This window comes from Ammospiza nelsoni, chromosome 14 (assembly GCF_027579445.1).
Source record: "Ammospiza nelsoni isolate bAmmNel1 chromosome 14, bAmmNel1.pri, whole genome shotgun sequence".
NCBI lineage: Eukaryota > Metazoa > Chordata > Aves > Passeriformes > Passerellidae > Ammospiza > Ammospiza nelsoni.
In genome coordinates, this window is record NC_080646.1 from 2690620 (window position 1) to 2706166 (window position 15547).

At 49.6% G+C, this 15547-nt stretch overlaps 1 protein-coding gene across 1 annotated transcript; it reads right to left on the minus strand.

Moving 5' to 3' along the window:
• Positions 1-3880: 3880 nt before the first annotated feature.
• On the minus strand, positions 3881-6086 carry LOC132079711 (gonadotropin-releasing hormone II receptor-like). Its single transcript, XM_059482472.1, has 4 exons — positions 6042-6086; positions 5027-5539; positions 4561-4762; positions 3881-4287 (listed from the first exon to the last, which is right to left on the minus strand). The coding sequence occupies exons 1-4, from the start codon at positions 6069-6071 to the stop codon at positions 3881-3883; spliced, it is 1152 nt and encodes a 383-aa protein (XP_059338455.1). The 5' UTR covers positions 6072-6086.
• Positions 6087-15547: the final 9461 nt, after the last annotated feature.

Sequence of the window (15547 nt, forward strand, 5' to 3'; positions counted from 1 at the left end):
AGCATTGTGGGGGCTCATGGCAGACACGCACATCCAGCTCTGCAATGAAATCAGCAGGTATCAAAGGAAAAAAAGAAAAAAAAAAAAAACCAAAACAAAACCAGCTTTTTCTGCTTTGATCAGTTTGAATAGACCCCAAAAAAGGAGGTGGTTTCAGGTGGGGGCTGATGGATGTGTCTGGAGTATCCCTTGGAGAGCTTGTAGCCCCATTCCTCATGCTCAGGCCTGCAGGGATTCTGGGCACAGCCTCATCATTGCTTCAGCTCCACAGCTGTGGAGCGAGGCAACAGCAGTGGGAAAATATTTTAAATACATTTAAGGTGCTCAGATCCTACCTAGCAGCCTGGCAAAATACTTAATATCCTACTCCCACGCTTGTTTTTGGAGCTCCCTGCTGATTTCAGCATGTGTTTCCCAACGTGGCGAGGGGCAGTCATCTGGATTAATGTGGGTATTGTGCTGAGTAACTAACAGTATTATGAATTAACCCAAGGTTTGTGTTAGCCTCTTAAGCCACTTGCGTGGCTCTTTGAACATGCACAGTGCTATAAAAACACTAACAGGGAATGAATCAGAATTTCCTCCCGAACAAAGGGCCGCTGTGTTTGAAGCAGGCGGCCCAGGGTGAGGTCGAGGAGTTGTAAAATACAGAGCTACCTGCTCTTATTAATATGTTCATTACATTACTGTGGTGAATATTACGGAATTGTTACCAAATTAGACAAATCTGATCCTGCCTGGGACTGCAAGAAGTGTGGTAACGTGTTTCCTTGGTGGGAATGAGCAGGTTTTGAGGAAGCAGGAGAATTTTCCTCCAACAAGCATAAATAGATAATAAATATAAAAAGTATTTTCTCTCTCTATTTTATATATATTTATATACAGAGATCTCAGGAGCCAGCTGAGGAGAAGAGCAGGTGCTGTTGGAGACAAAGGGTTTGAGGCAGTGGGGGGAGAGAGAAGGAAGCACCACAGAAAGCAGAACCACCCCTGGGTTGGGGGGAAAGCGAGACTTGGGGATTCATGGTCCTAAGAAGCGATGCAAGAATCTTGTGCTTTCTAAAGTGTGAGCAAATACAAGAAAAGCAGAATCAGAAATGCAGGAATATACAAACCAGGCCTGGGCTTTGGCCCACCTCTGGCAGGACCCAGACTGATCCCAGCTTCCCCAGGGAGGTGCTGCCCACCTGCTTGCTCCCCCTTCCTGCATGCAGTGGACACATGGCTCAGCAGCACACGTTTCCAAGTGACATTTTCCTTCTCTCATAAAAGCTGTCACTTTGGGCACCTTGCCCACACTCCAGACTCCACAAGATGTCACTTTGAACATCAGCAACAGGAGGGGAGGTATGAAAGAGTTGGGCAAAAGGAGCAGCACTATGGTGACTGCAAGAATCCAAAAGAATGTGCCATGCTTCCCCTAAGGACTAAGGTACATATGCTTGCCAGAATTCCCATTTTCCTACTCTTCATAGAGATGTTTTCCAATCTAAATTATTGCAAGATCAGAGTCCCCCTAAAGCCAAACCCACTTTTGCCTTTTCACTGTACCCATGGGGTGTAAAATCCTTCCCACAAGGAAAAAAAAGTATTTCTTGCTCCTCAAAGAAGATCTCTGAGCTCTCCTGTTGCTGGGCAAGAGGAGACGTGTATGAGCAATGTCGTATCTGTTTGCTCCCACTCAGCAAAAAGTGGATGAAGACAATTTTCAGTAGATTAAAGACATTTTCCTACTTATTCAAGGCTTGCCAGAAAACTAACGCACCTTCAAGGTCTGCCTCCCATCAGCAGTACAAACAAAAGAGACCAAAGGAGTGTCTGATGAATAAATTAGCTTCCCCTACCGCAAGCCATTCCCATCACCTTACAAGAAGCCTTTTTTGCCAGTCTGGCATCAGGCACCCCCTGCTCTGTTAGCATTGGGTAATTAACTTTGAGCAGAACGAGCCCAGGAAAGCCAAACTGCGATTACGCATCTCATTGGAGTTTGGATGCTTCCTAAACAGCTCATGCTTGTCCCCTCCAGTTGGTCTGGGCTCCTGCAGTTCTAATTGATTTTTTTTTTCTTCTTGGGCTACATGTTTAGCATAAATAATAATTAGTACCAGAAGGGCAAGGGCTGGATACCCAAGCGCAGTTCAGCATCACTGTGAGCACTGTGGCTTCCTGCGCCCTCATTGCCCAGCCTCAGCCAGCCTGCAAGGACTGCTTGCCACCCCTCTAATTTCAATGATTTGTTAGCTGGTGAACTGGGAGACCAATGCAGATCCTTTCTGGCTGATGGGGAGCCAACACCTCTTAGAAACAGTGTTGAGAAAAAGCCCCCTCAGTGCCCAAAGGAGATTTGTTTTCTAGAGGGGAAGACATCTCCCAGCTCCCTACACACGCAACCACAGCAAGACAGGGGTTGTTTTTAAAACAAAGCTCTTTCATCCTGATAAAGTCCAGATGGTCATTCAAAGCTGCAATGGCCACAAAAATAGCCAAGAAACTGCCTCCTGCCAAGTCCAGAGCTCCTGAGCTGTCCAAAGGTTTAACTAAACTAAGAAAACAACAACCCACCTGGCTTAAAACTGAATTTCTCTTCAAAAGCAAACCCCACATTTAATAACAACCATCAGAGAATGAAAAAAAGAAATAATCCACTATTTCTAATTACCTGGAAAGGACAACACAGTTGAAAAAACCTCATCTCTTCAACCCACACCCAGAGAAGAGACTTCTGCCTTCACAAGCAACTTTTGGCACTATGGTAGAAAGCAAACAACCCATGTTACTCACCACAGCTCAGCTGATCCCTCCAGAAGTCCTCCTTGCCCTCATTTACCTCCATCTGGCACTAAAGGTGCTGGTGGAGCCCTACCAGCTGCATCCCATCCCTTCCATCATTGGGACACCTCGAACACACCTGTGGGGTGGCTGCACCTGCTCTGCTGGGGCAGAGCTGAGGGGCTGGTGTTGCTTGGGGTAAAGCAAATGTGGCCTGCATGTGGCCTGCAACCTGCCAGCCTGTGCTCTGGACATGGGGACAGAAAGGGGCAGTGTCAGGTCTGGTTCTCATTACCCCAAATACTCTCTCTCCTGGTTTGCCCACAGAGCTGCTGTGTAATGTGTCTGTCTGTCTGTACCATCCCCTTCACACCAGAAAACAGTAGCAGGGTTTGTTTTCCCTTCTGGCTCTCTTCAAAAGAGAGAAGAAACCTCACCCCACCCTGCTGTGGTTCTTTGTACCACTCTTGCCTGAGTCCCTCCATCCCCACAGCACTCCCTCCCTGCCCACCATGCCTGGGGTATGAATGCCCCTGCATTAGTCAATCTCCAGATATTTAGATCTTTCCCAGGGCTTGTCACACAGCCATGGGAGAACCAGGCAGGTTCTGAGTCAGGAGATCTGAAATTTCCAGAGAGCTTTTCCTACAATGGGTGAAGAAAACAGAGTAAAAGCCTGTGATCACACCTTTGCAGGCTCATGGTGGCACCATCCATGCAGCTCTACAGCTGGGTGTAGGTGCAAAGGGCACTTGAAGATCAGCCACTCCAGAGGCATGACCTGGGCCACAGAGGCGATGGTAAATTTCCTCCCAGAGGTTGATGCTGGAAGTGTGGAGAAGCTTGATCCCAGAATCAGGGCTGGAGCATGTGTCAGGTACATGTTTTTCTAGTTGTCACACCACTGCCAGAATACAGCAGAAAGACCAGAAATACCCCCAAATTTTTCACCCTGAGTACAGGAAGAAGACACATTCTCAGTTTCTGGCCAGAAATCCTCACCCACTAAAGGTGAGTAGGGAACCTTGTCATGACAGTCTCCAAAATGGTCTTACAGGACAAAATAGTCCCAAAGCTGTGCTTGCCATCCCCTTGTGGGTATATCTCTTCATCAGACCATGCTGACAGTTGTCCCATTGGAGCCCCCTGATGCCACCCCACCATTTGCAGCACCATCCTTGGTGTTCTTCTCTGAGGCTGAGATGGGTTTGTGTCTCTTTTGCCTGGTGATGGCTGTTTCAATGCCCCTGAGACACAGCTGCACATCCTCCCGAAAGGAAGGGGTGTACAGTCCATAAATGATAGGGTCAGTGCAGGTGTGCAGCAGGCCAAAGAGGAAGAAGCTGTGGTTGACATACTCTGGCATCTTCTGGATCATGGCTGGCTGGAACCAGTACCACAAGCCCAGGAGATAGTAAGGGGTCCAGCAGATTATGAAGGTGGCAACAATCACTATGGTCATCTTGAGAGTCTTCATGCGTGCCTTGGAGATGTGTTCGTTTTGATTTCTTGTCAAACCTGCCAAGGAGAGTCAAAAAGATAATTGAAGATAGGGGAAAACCAAAACAACATAACCATCCATGACTCTGCTTCTGCCAGAGAGGGAAGATCATCTCATAATCTGGTCCGTGTCCCACAGGAAGCAGAAGACAGCAAGGGCTGGGGTCAATAAATGTGCAAAACCTCTTAGTTGGTTTGTGCAAAACTTCTTAGCTTTCAAAGGATGTTGTGACACACCCAACAATTCCAGGATAGAGAAGTTCAGTCATTTAAGGGCTAGGATCTACTTACCTTTATTGACCTTTAGCTGCTTACTGATCTCCCAAAGGATGCGGATGTAGCAGACGATCATGACGCTCAGGGGGGTGATGTAGAGGGTGGTGAAGGTGAACATGTTGTAGACAGTTTCCTCCCAGTGTGCTCGGAAGCTCCCATGAGTAACACACTGGGTGAAATTCCTTCCTGGGATTGTGTTCAGGTGGAAGAGGAAAAGCTGAAATGGAGAACCAAATAAAAGCTCAGAAAGAATTTGGAATAGAGCACTGCATCCTAGAGATGCTGCTGGCTGTGCATGGAGAGCACCTTCCTGCTGGTGTCAGACTGGGAGACAGGCTCTGGGCACCAAACTCATGCCTTATTCTGGTGCCTGTGGAGTCCATGGATTGGGATGGACTGGTTGGGGATGTTGGACGGAGAAGCCTTTTTCCAAAACCACCCCAGCCTAGGCAAACTCCATGGGGAGCATACTGAACTTTACCTGGGGCAAAGCCAGGAGCACGCTGCCAGCCCAGGCAGCACGGAGCAGCATCCCGTTGCGGCGGTGAGCACGGGAGAAGGGATGGAGGATGGCTGCGTGCCGGTCCAGGCTGATGACCACCAGTACCAGGGCAGCAGCATACATAGCAAAGAGCTTGAGGAAGTTGAGGATCTTGCAGGAGATGTCCCCTCCATACCACTGCACTGTCACGTTCCATGCTGCATCCAGAGGCATCACCATCACTGTCACCAGCAGGTCGGCCAGCGCCAGGCTGAGGATCAGTGGCTGCACGTGGGATTTCCTCCTCTTCCTCAGCAGGCTGCCCAGCACGGCTGCATTGCTGCCTGCTGCCAGCAGGAAGAAGATGGCTGTGATGATCACACGGACCTTGGCTGCTTGGGTGAACCGGGGCTCCACCCAGTACTGGGGGAACGCAGAGGCCGAGACATTGGTGTCCTCCTGCGTGGTGGGGCAGTGGGGAGATGCAGGGAGCTGCTCCTCGCTCATCCCCTGCTGAAACACAAGCAGCAAAGTGAACCCCATCTTAGAGGCTTTGTAGTGCTGCAGCTTCAACAAAAGTGGGGAGATGGTGGGATCTGCACTGGAGGTACCAGCAGCAGTCTGTCCCATTCCGTCTTGTCCCATCCTGTCCCTGCCTGTCCCCTCTGTGTTGCCCATTTTGCAAAGTCACCGAGTCCCCCCACCACAGTGACCCAGCCTGGCCACCCTCTCTGGCTGTAGCTACAGTGACTGCTCACACAGACATATATTTTTAGCTCTTTGCAAGGTGGCTGAGCAGCTGGGAAAGCAGGAGTAGTGGCCAGGACCATGGAACCAGTCACTGTCTGCCAGCATCCTGCTGGGAATAGGTCATACCAGAGCTGGCTGAGCCTGTGCTGGGGCAGCTGTGCTCGGTTCAAGGACTTGTCCTTCCAAAGGGAGTTTGTAAGCAGGGCTCAGTTTTTTAGAAACCCCAGAGCCCTTCCCATTAGTGTGCTAAACCTTAATGATCTACCTCCATTTCAAGTGCCAGATCTGGGGTCATGGGCAGGAGCAGCTGGGGGTGACCAGGCAGAAGGGGCATCCCACACTGTCCAGAGTCTTACAGTGGCTCCTGGGAGAGGATCACAGTGGCATTTAGCAGGCTGGACCTTCCCAGGACCCAAGCAGCACCAGCACAACACCTCTGTCCCTTTCCCTTCTGGAGGCAAAGCAGGAGGAGGAGGGAAAGGTAGAACCCTCCCTAAAACAGGGGTGGCTGGGGAGTGATGAGCAGTGTGGTTGTCCCCCACGCTTGATTTCATTGCCCTTTTTACCCGAGTAGAACTCACGTTTTAAGGACACAGACACTTTCAGTTCCTGTGGTCACAAGCTGTTTACAGTCCCAGCTGCAGGTACAGCACATCTACTGTTTCAATCACCTTCCTGTTTGCTGATTCCAAAATAAAGTATTCCTTACCTTTGTACAAATAACAGGAACAGCAGAGATCAAATCTGTCTCCCCAGTTCTGCAACAACACCTTGCTGCAATGAGCCCTCCTCCAGCCCCACCACACCCCCCCTGAGCCCCCTTCCCCTTGCTTCCTTCACCCCTCCCTCCCCAAAGACCAAGTGAACAAACAAGCAGCAAAAAGAAAGAACAGCTAAAAAGTACCAAGTTGCTTCTCTGGAAGAAACGAGAAATCCGAGAGCAGGTCAGGATTTATCCCAGCTGACGGGAACATACCTGGCATACGCATGCCCTGATGCTGAGAGAAGATGCTCCGTGTCTTTCCCACGGGTCCCCCTCCGCTGCGGTGCTGAGTCAGGATGCTCCAACGTTTCCTTGCATCAGATCCCTGCAACAAACCTTGAAGCAGTAAAATCTCCCCTTGCCAGCAGGCAAGCCAGGAGCGACGCTGCTGTTAGCACAGGCATATGCAGGCATCTGGAGATGGAAATGCTGCTGCAAACACTCCCTGCACCTGCAAACCAGGAGTGGGGCACACCGAGGCAGGCACCCATGGGCAGCCTGGCTCAGGCAGCCATCATCAGCCCTGCCCTTGTTAGCTTAATGAGCTGCCCACTTAATGAGCAGGCAGTGGGGATGATGACAAAGCTGCTGTAATGCAAGAAACAGCCAAAATTCAAAACGTTGTGGCCAAACGTGGCTCTATCAGGGATAAGTGCCAACACTCCCTGCACTGGTTTGCTATAAATACAGGAGAATGAGTTAATTATCCTGGGAGTTAGTGATGAACGTCCCGTTGCTCAGACAACCGAGAAACTCGCAGACACGCGCACACACGCACCTCAGAGATGCTCCTGGACCACACGGGTCCAGGGAAGCATCACAGGTACATGCTTGGACTGGAAATGCTGCAAGGAGGGAATTAATAAGGGGAAATGTGGTTCATTTTGCCATTTTAATGAATACACTTTTTTCCTGCAGTCTATCAGTTTCCATCTGGTTCTTTCTGTATTTCTTGCAGCATAACACAGTGAGAGGGGAAGGACCTTGGGAGGGACAAAGAGCTCAAAAGAGCTTAAAAAATATGAAGTGCAATGTGAGGACAGGGAGGGAAACTGAGGACATCCTGCTCTTCTGGAGCTGTGGGGGTGAAAGAGGGACAGCCCCAAGCCCTGCTGGGGCCAGCGCTGGCAAACACACTCCCAGGGGTTTCACTGGGACTTTATTGACATGCAGACAGACCTTCACATTTTCCAGGCTATTAAATTAAAGAGTCCATGATATACAGGTCCCTGCAGATCCCGGGCTGGCAGTGGTGGCTCTGCATTGTTCCCCAAGAGGAGGAGATTCCCTTTCTGGATTAGGTTTTCCATTATTAAAACTACTCCCACTTATTTCAAGAGGAAACGCCTGAGCTCTGAGGGTGATTGCACCATCTCTGAGGCTGCTGTGCTAGCAGGAGTGTTCCTGGGCACAAGCAGAAAAGATATTTTCCCCTTTTCCAATTTGACTTTTAAACCTTTGTGGGTTTAAGAGTCAACTTGTGTGGCAGAGGAACCAGATCCTGAGACCAGTGCTGCAGGCACTGGACCATGTTTGCCCTGGAATCCCCTAAACTCTCCATCACTTCTGCATGGAGCTGTCAAAAGGGATCAGGAATGAAACTCTGCTCAGACTCACAGAGAGCAACTCCTACATGTGTAGTGCTTTCCATACAGGGGGAAAGAGGAAAGCAGACCCTGCTGGCACTGCCAGCGAGCACCAGCCAGCCCTGCCACATAGGGTGGGACTGTCCCCATCACCTCCTTACCTGACAGGGGCATCACCCACCAGTGCCTTGGAAACGAGCCTGGCCCTTGGAGGACAAATACCACAAAATCTGCACAGAAGTTGGGTGGAAGCCTGTTTGTTCCAGCAGCCACCTCCTCCTGACATTAGGCTCCTGCTTAAAGCTGAGATTAATTAGGCCCCACACACTCATCCTTATTTTCTTTTCATTTAGCCCTTTGCACCTGCATGAAAGCAATTAAGTAGCAAGTCAGGAATGTATTCCCTGTTTGTCCTTCATCCTGGCCGATGGCCGATGGCCTTCTTGTCTAGAAATGTCCTCTCCATCCCTGGCTGTATGATGCAAGAGAGGGACAGGATTTTTCTTGGGAATTGTAAGCCTTGCTCATGACACAACAAAGCCTTTAGTCCCTGTTTGGGGAGAGGATTTTTTTAGCATACCATCACACAGAAATGTCCTGGGCATGCATTAGCAATAAGTCTTATTTGAAGGGTGGGGTCCCTTATTGAAATGACTGCTTTTCTCCAGCATTTTCACAGTAACCCCCTTGTGTTTTCTCTCTTTTTTTCTTTTGCTCATCTCCTCAAAGGTCAGTTTGGATGTTGTCTGCATGGCAGCCTTCAGCCGAATCTCTGAACACTGGTTTAACGATCAGAGAGTTTTGGTGTCCAGGATTAGGAAACAGTGCTGGCAGGCAGGGCTTGTTTCCATACATCCCAGCTTGGCTCTTCCCGAAATCTCCTCTTGGGATGCTGCCCCAGTACATCCCCAGAGCTGCAGTCCAGTGCTGGGTCATGAGGGGACAGAGCTTCCCCCAGCGTCTCCAAATAGGACTGATCCCCCCAAATCCACATGGATCATCCCAGGATGCTGGAAAAAACAGAAATCAGGAACCACACTGGGTGATACAGTTCCAGTGACAATTTCTGTATGAGCAAACCTTGAATAAAAATGCAAGTGCTGTGTTTTTCCATCAGACACCCTGTATATACTGGGATCTATCTCATCAAGAGAGAGCAGTGTGGGATATAATTTCCATTAACCTATAGCAAACACAGGGCAGGGAACCTGCTTCTGTTTATTCTGATAAATCACTGCTGGGGGCTTGGCTTCCCAAAGAGAAAAACTTGTATTTTCCTCTCTGAGAGAAACTCCAGCTGCTGGTTGTTGTGGGGGGTGAGGATGAGAGATTCTTTTGCTGGACTCATCACCCACACCCTCCCTCCAGGCAGGTGCTTTTGCCAGGCTGGGTGCCCAAAAACTTCCCTTTATTCAGAAAAACCTCATGATTTCAGAGTGTTTTAATGCTGATTCTTTTTTCCCCCCTGCAATTCTTCTCCTCCTTCTCCAAACCTTGAATTGTCTTAGGAGCAGCTCATCCAAGGAAATTTTTGTCTCATACTGGACTCGAAACAGAAAGTCTAGTCAGGGACATCTGACATGCAATGTTTTTGTGAGTAAATACCAGCGTCCATGAAGTCATTTCCCGGGGTTAGAAATGAGCTCACCTCTGGAACAGCTTCTCTTCTTACCCAAAGTTCACAAGTCAAGCGATTGGGAAGCTCCCAGTTTTCAGCCTTTTCATTAAATAACAGCATGATAAAAATTAGCACGGTGCCACTGTGCTGTAAGTTACAAACAGGTCTGAAACAGGGCATCACCCAAAATTCCCCAAAATCTCTGTAGCAAAAGACAGAGACACAAAGCCCAGTGATCACCAGGGATAAACCAGCACCTCATTCTGCCTGCTCAGCCAGCCCTGGCTGCTCTGTTGAACCTGCCAAGGAGGGATGGTAATTGCTGCCCCTCCTGGGGATAATCTGGATCACTCCATCCCCCTCCTAAAAACCTGTGTCTAAAGCAGAGGGAGAGATCTGTCCTGCCTTCCTGGCTCAATTACTTGGTAAACTGTGCCTTTAGACCATTTCTTGGTGAGACAATGCTCTGTTTCTGATTCAGCTTTGTATATCAAAACCTCACTGATAAAAACCCTTCTTGGGGGTTTCACACCATGGGACAGGGGTACCAGGAAAAACATGCTCAAACCTGCTGCAATTCCCACCTTTCGATAGCCCAGGCTGGTGCTCCTGATGCTGCTGAGCTCAGATGCCCAGAGCATCCTTCCCAGTGATTCCCAAATTTACATCTTTCCACTCAGAGCTGCTCTCAGGGTCTTTCCTCCATCTTTCACCAGGACATGTCAACCTAAGTAACATCCCTTTCCTCATCTCTAAACTGGAAAAGAAAGAGGATGGAATTTATCATCTCAGACCAGATCCTGAGGTCAAGCCTGAAGAAACATGGTGGGATCTGGTGCCGAGCCCTTTCTGCTCAACACCAAGGGATAAAATCTGGTGTTGTGTGTGCATCGCTCTCCCACTCAGCTGAGCTTCCGTACAGCAGCTTTGCTTTCCTGTCCAGGCTGGAATTTATTTGGGGAGGAAATTATTTGGGAACTTTCACCTGGTACCCCAGTCCCCAGTAAAGCAAGAAAATCACCCACAGGGTCAGCGGAGGGGCCATGGGTCCCCTTCAGCTTCAGCATGCACTGACCCAGTCAGGGCTCTCACTGCCCTAGCGGGATATTTTTTTTGAGCTGGAAGAAATTATGAAATGCCAATGTTTTCGTTGTGACTAACCATGGAAGTGAACAATTTTGCCCTTGTTTTTGGACAGGGTTTAGTGGCTCTCCTTGCCTTTGCCTTCTGTGCCCTCTTTTATCCTCTGCTTTTTTATTCCTTGTGGGACCTGTCCATAGTGTTGCTCCAAATATCCTCCTCCCTCCAAACTCTCAAATAGGATTGTATGTCCCAAGGCCATATTTTGGTGCTCCCTTTGGATGCTCCTTCCCAAACATTGGCCAAATTCAAGAGCTGCTCTCCTTTGTTGCACTAGGGGAGAGGTGAGATGTGGAGAAAGCTGACATCCCTGTGGGACCCTTGGCAGTTACACAGGGCATGAAGGAGCAAAAAGCAGGGCACACCTCCCCTGACTCCTCTTTCTCATGAGCTTCATATCTCCAAGCAGTTTTTAAAGCTTAAAGATACTCCTGGGTGAACTTTATGGAGGCACATGATCCTTCTCTATGCTTTTAGGAAAGGATCAGTTTCTGGGTGGGGAGAGATACCATCAATGCTAAATTTGATGAGCCAGAGGGATATAATTTCTGCTCCCCAAATCTGCTTTTACCCTCCCTCAAGCAATCTGCTCTGAGCCAAGCTATGGGGCTGCAGGAAATCAGTGATTGTCCCTTAGGATGAGCATCAGTGCTGACATCTCCCCCCATGCAGATTTGGCTTCGCAGGGAGGTGTTTCTGGGAGCCAGCATTCAAGTTGCTCCTGTTGTTTCTCTGCAGAAGTGCTCATCTCCCACGCTGCCTTTGCAATCTGCTCCCTGCAATTTTTGTCTCAGATGGGACAAGGTGTTCACAGCAGGAGCTGCCAGGCCTTCCTCCAGCAGCTCTTGGCCCCACCAAAGCCTCTGGTGTGCTCCCGGCAAACACACATTTACCCTGCAGCGAAAGCTGATCTGGCCACGTATTCCAGGGGGAATCCCAGCAGTGCTGCAATTAGCTCCGCAGAGAGCGGCTCTTCCAAGCATGTCCTTGGCATAGTGCATGAGGTCATGAGATACTTTACATCTCCGGTCGCCCCTATGACCACAGGCACTCCCGGAAGGGGAGGCATTTCCATGCTCTCTTTTGCCAGTGGGGATGCTGGCAAACCCTTTTGGAGCTGAAAGCTGGGGCTGGATCAACCCCGATTACCCCAGCCCAGGCACGGCCCCATTGCAGAAATTAACCTGACAGAAATTCCCACATGGTTCAACAAGGAGTGCCCACTGTCCTCACAGCTCCATCTCTTTCTGTCCATCCCGTGTAGAGGCTCATCCAAACACTAAAAAACACTTCTTAACTCAAAGCTTCACTTTCACTGCCATCACTGTTGCCTCTGGTCTGACTTACGCAGCCTACACCTCTCCAATGTGCTGCCAGTGCAACCCCTGCAAAATAGGATAAAGGCAAACTGGAAGAACCAAGCCTCAAGTGTGTGATCTGCACACTAATGGATCAGGCAGGATTTTGCTGTGTTTTAGGAAAAACTGGCTGATGTTTTGCTGGTGTAAATCACTGCAAACCTGCCCACTTCAACTTGGTTTATAGCAAGAATATGGAAGAAAAGGCACAAATGAGACCACGATCGCCATCCCATGTGTGGGAGGTTGCTCCCTCTGCCAGCATGGGTGCACAGCCTGGAGTGCATCCCAGCCCAAAGCCAATACCCATAAACAGGAGCAATAAATCAAGGATTTCTTCAGGAGAAATGAATTACCCAAATCAACATGGACTTTGACACAGGATGGTCTTTGTCCACCCAACCCTGTCCAGAGTTAAAGCAAACAGCTGGTGGACTGTGGGTTGGAGCTCTGCTCCTGCCCTTCCTTTGCAGTGTAAATGTCCCCATTGAGGTGCTGTCCTGGCTTGGACCTGGCCACATTCCCATTCACGCCTGTTCCCATCCTGCAACCACTTTTACATCATTGATCAGAGGTTGTGCAATAGCTCAGGCCCTGCCACATCTGTGGGCAGGATGTTCCCCACACCATGGCGCTGCCCTGCATGTGTCCCTGAGCAGTTAAAGCTCCAGGGAGAGACTGGGATATCCATTATTCATGGAGGGCTTGAAAATAATGGCCTTCTTCATCTCAAAGAGAATTTCTAAATGAGTCAGTATTCTTATCTTAATTTCCCCAGCTCAGACACTTAATTAAAAAGGGATTCACTATTGAGGCACTTCTGGTGCTCTCACAGCATCATGGTTTCTGCCTCTCCAGGCTCTGATGGGAAGGAGAGACAGCAGATATGGCCACGGCCATAGGAGGGAAATACCAGTGAGACCCTTCTGCAGTCCAGGACATCCCAGTGAGCAGTGAATCCCTCCCCAGGGTACGTGGGTCTATTTGTGTGCAGCAGGGTGGAAGGTGACAGTCCCTGGGCACTCCAACAGCAAATATGCCCTGCAAAAGCACTAGCAAAAGCCCTTTTCCTTTACAGATGGAATCATGGAACAGAGGGCACTCTTTTATTTGTCAGAAGTCAGTTGTGTTGTGCTGGTGCCAGCGGATATGTGGGGGCTTACCCCGTGGAACAGACCCCACAACCAGCACAGGCACTTACTGTCTCCTCAGTCCTGGCTCTTTCACCACTGCAGAAAAAACCTTCCTGAGCTCCAGAGCTAAAATCAGCCCTTCCCTGGATCCTGGCTCCCCTGATGTCCCCACTGTGTGCTGCCTTTTGTATCTGTTCCATAAATGATGTTTATGGAGCTGAGCACTACTGAGCCCCAGTAGAAGCTTTAGCTCCCAAGAAAATCCTTTCAGAGGGGAAAAAGGTCCACTCACTCCTTCTCTCCCAGTCATAGCCTGTAAATCCTCATCCGCACAATGAAAACAAATTCCAGTAATTCATTTTTTTGGCTCTTTTCCAAAGATTTTAGGCAGCTGGAGTGCAATTTTGTGCTGATGAAGCGGTGGAGGAGGGCTTAAGTGAAACAATATTGTGGTGGCTGCGAGGTTTGCTGGTGTTTCAGAGCTCAGAGGGAACCTCAGGGACCTGCCACATCTCCAAGTTCTCCTACAAACCATGGAAATCACCACTCCGGCTCCTGGGACAGCAAAACAGGATTTAAAAAACAACATTAGCCACCCCTGGAGCATGGCTGGAGAAGTGCCGGGAGCCAAGTGCTTAATGAAATCCCAGCTCCCAACTCTCCCTTCTAAACCACGCAAACTTCCCCAAAGTGTTTGGGATGGAACAAAGTCATCAATCAGTTATTTTAACTCCCATCTCCGTAAACAGAAGCAAGCCCAGAAACATGCAGCAGGGGAAAATAACCGTCAGCTCCCTTTGGCGGAGTGGGGAGGGCGCAGGGAGGGAGGACGAGGGCAGCCGGCAGGGAATTAGGCATGGCCTTGGCCCAAAAGTGGATTTATGGGCCCCACAGAGCATTTTGCAGACCCCACAGCCTGCAAATTCCACATGCAGCCCTGAGAGCAGCCCCTGCAGCCCTGCTATCTCCCTGGCATGGTACAGTTGGCTTTTGGAGATGGCCACTCTGCCCATGCTGTACTAGAAATGGTGGGAGGCATGAAGAACCAGAATGAGCATTACTAGCCAGCTTTCCTCTGGATTTACAGATGACCATAAGAAAAGTTATGGATACAACCACAAAGGAGTGTGGGGAGGGAGATGCTGCTGGCACCATCTGCTGTCACACTCCTCTGACACTGCCCCAGCCTCAGCACTGGTCAGAGGCAGCATTAAGCATGGCAGCATTCACATAAAGACCTTATGGCTTTGACATTACACATCAGTGATGAAGCCATGGAAAAAAACCATGAGATTTGGGTAGGCTCCCCAGCAGTAATCCAGAAGGGGAATGAGTCCAAGAGGCTGTGGATCTGTTATCTGATGGGAAGGAGCAGCCTTAGGCAGCTGAAGCCACTGGTGATGGGCAGAAAGACAGGAGCAGTTTGGTCAGGGATGCATCCCTGTCACTGGCCACAGGTACTACAGCCCTGCAGACCACCCCAGGCATGGGGCAGACCCTCTCCACCCCATGCCTTGGGCCATTGTTCACCTCCAGGCAGATGGAAAGCCTCTCCCAGAGCCAGTGGTGCTCGGCACTGGGAACATCTGGGGCTCTTCTCATGCTGTCCCCTCCAAAGTCAGCCATGTGTCAGAGCTGCAGCAAGGGATGGTCAAGCCAAGAGAGACTGTACAAATGAACTGTTCTAGAGACTTGGGGTTTGCATGGACTCACAGGTTCCAGACCTGCTCCTAAATCCACACACATGTCTCCAGAGCTTGTCTTGAAAGAGACATGCTAGAGAGAAAACAGCCATGCTGAGCAGGCTGCAAAATCCCCTGCAGAAATGCCTGCATCAGGACTGGGTTAGAGCTATCATCCCATTTCCCTAATGTAAGGAATAACAGTTTATTCCTTTTGCAGAACAGCACATTTCCTTACTCAGCACTGCGACCCATAAAAATTGATGCCAGGGTATAGGCAAGCAGCTGGTGGGACTGGAGATGTCTTGCCAAGGCATTGGTGCTGGGCTTAGTGTGGGTCAGCCATGGTGGGAGGTGGGTTCCATCTGGGGAAGATGAATTCCTTGCTCTCTGCCTCAGCACCTTTCCCACATCTTGTCCTCATCACAGAGGAGAAACACAGATGATCTTCATGTTTATGTCAGAGGTCTGGAGCTTCCAGCTCACTGGGC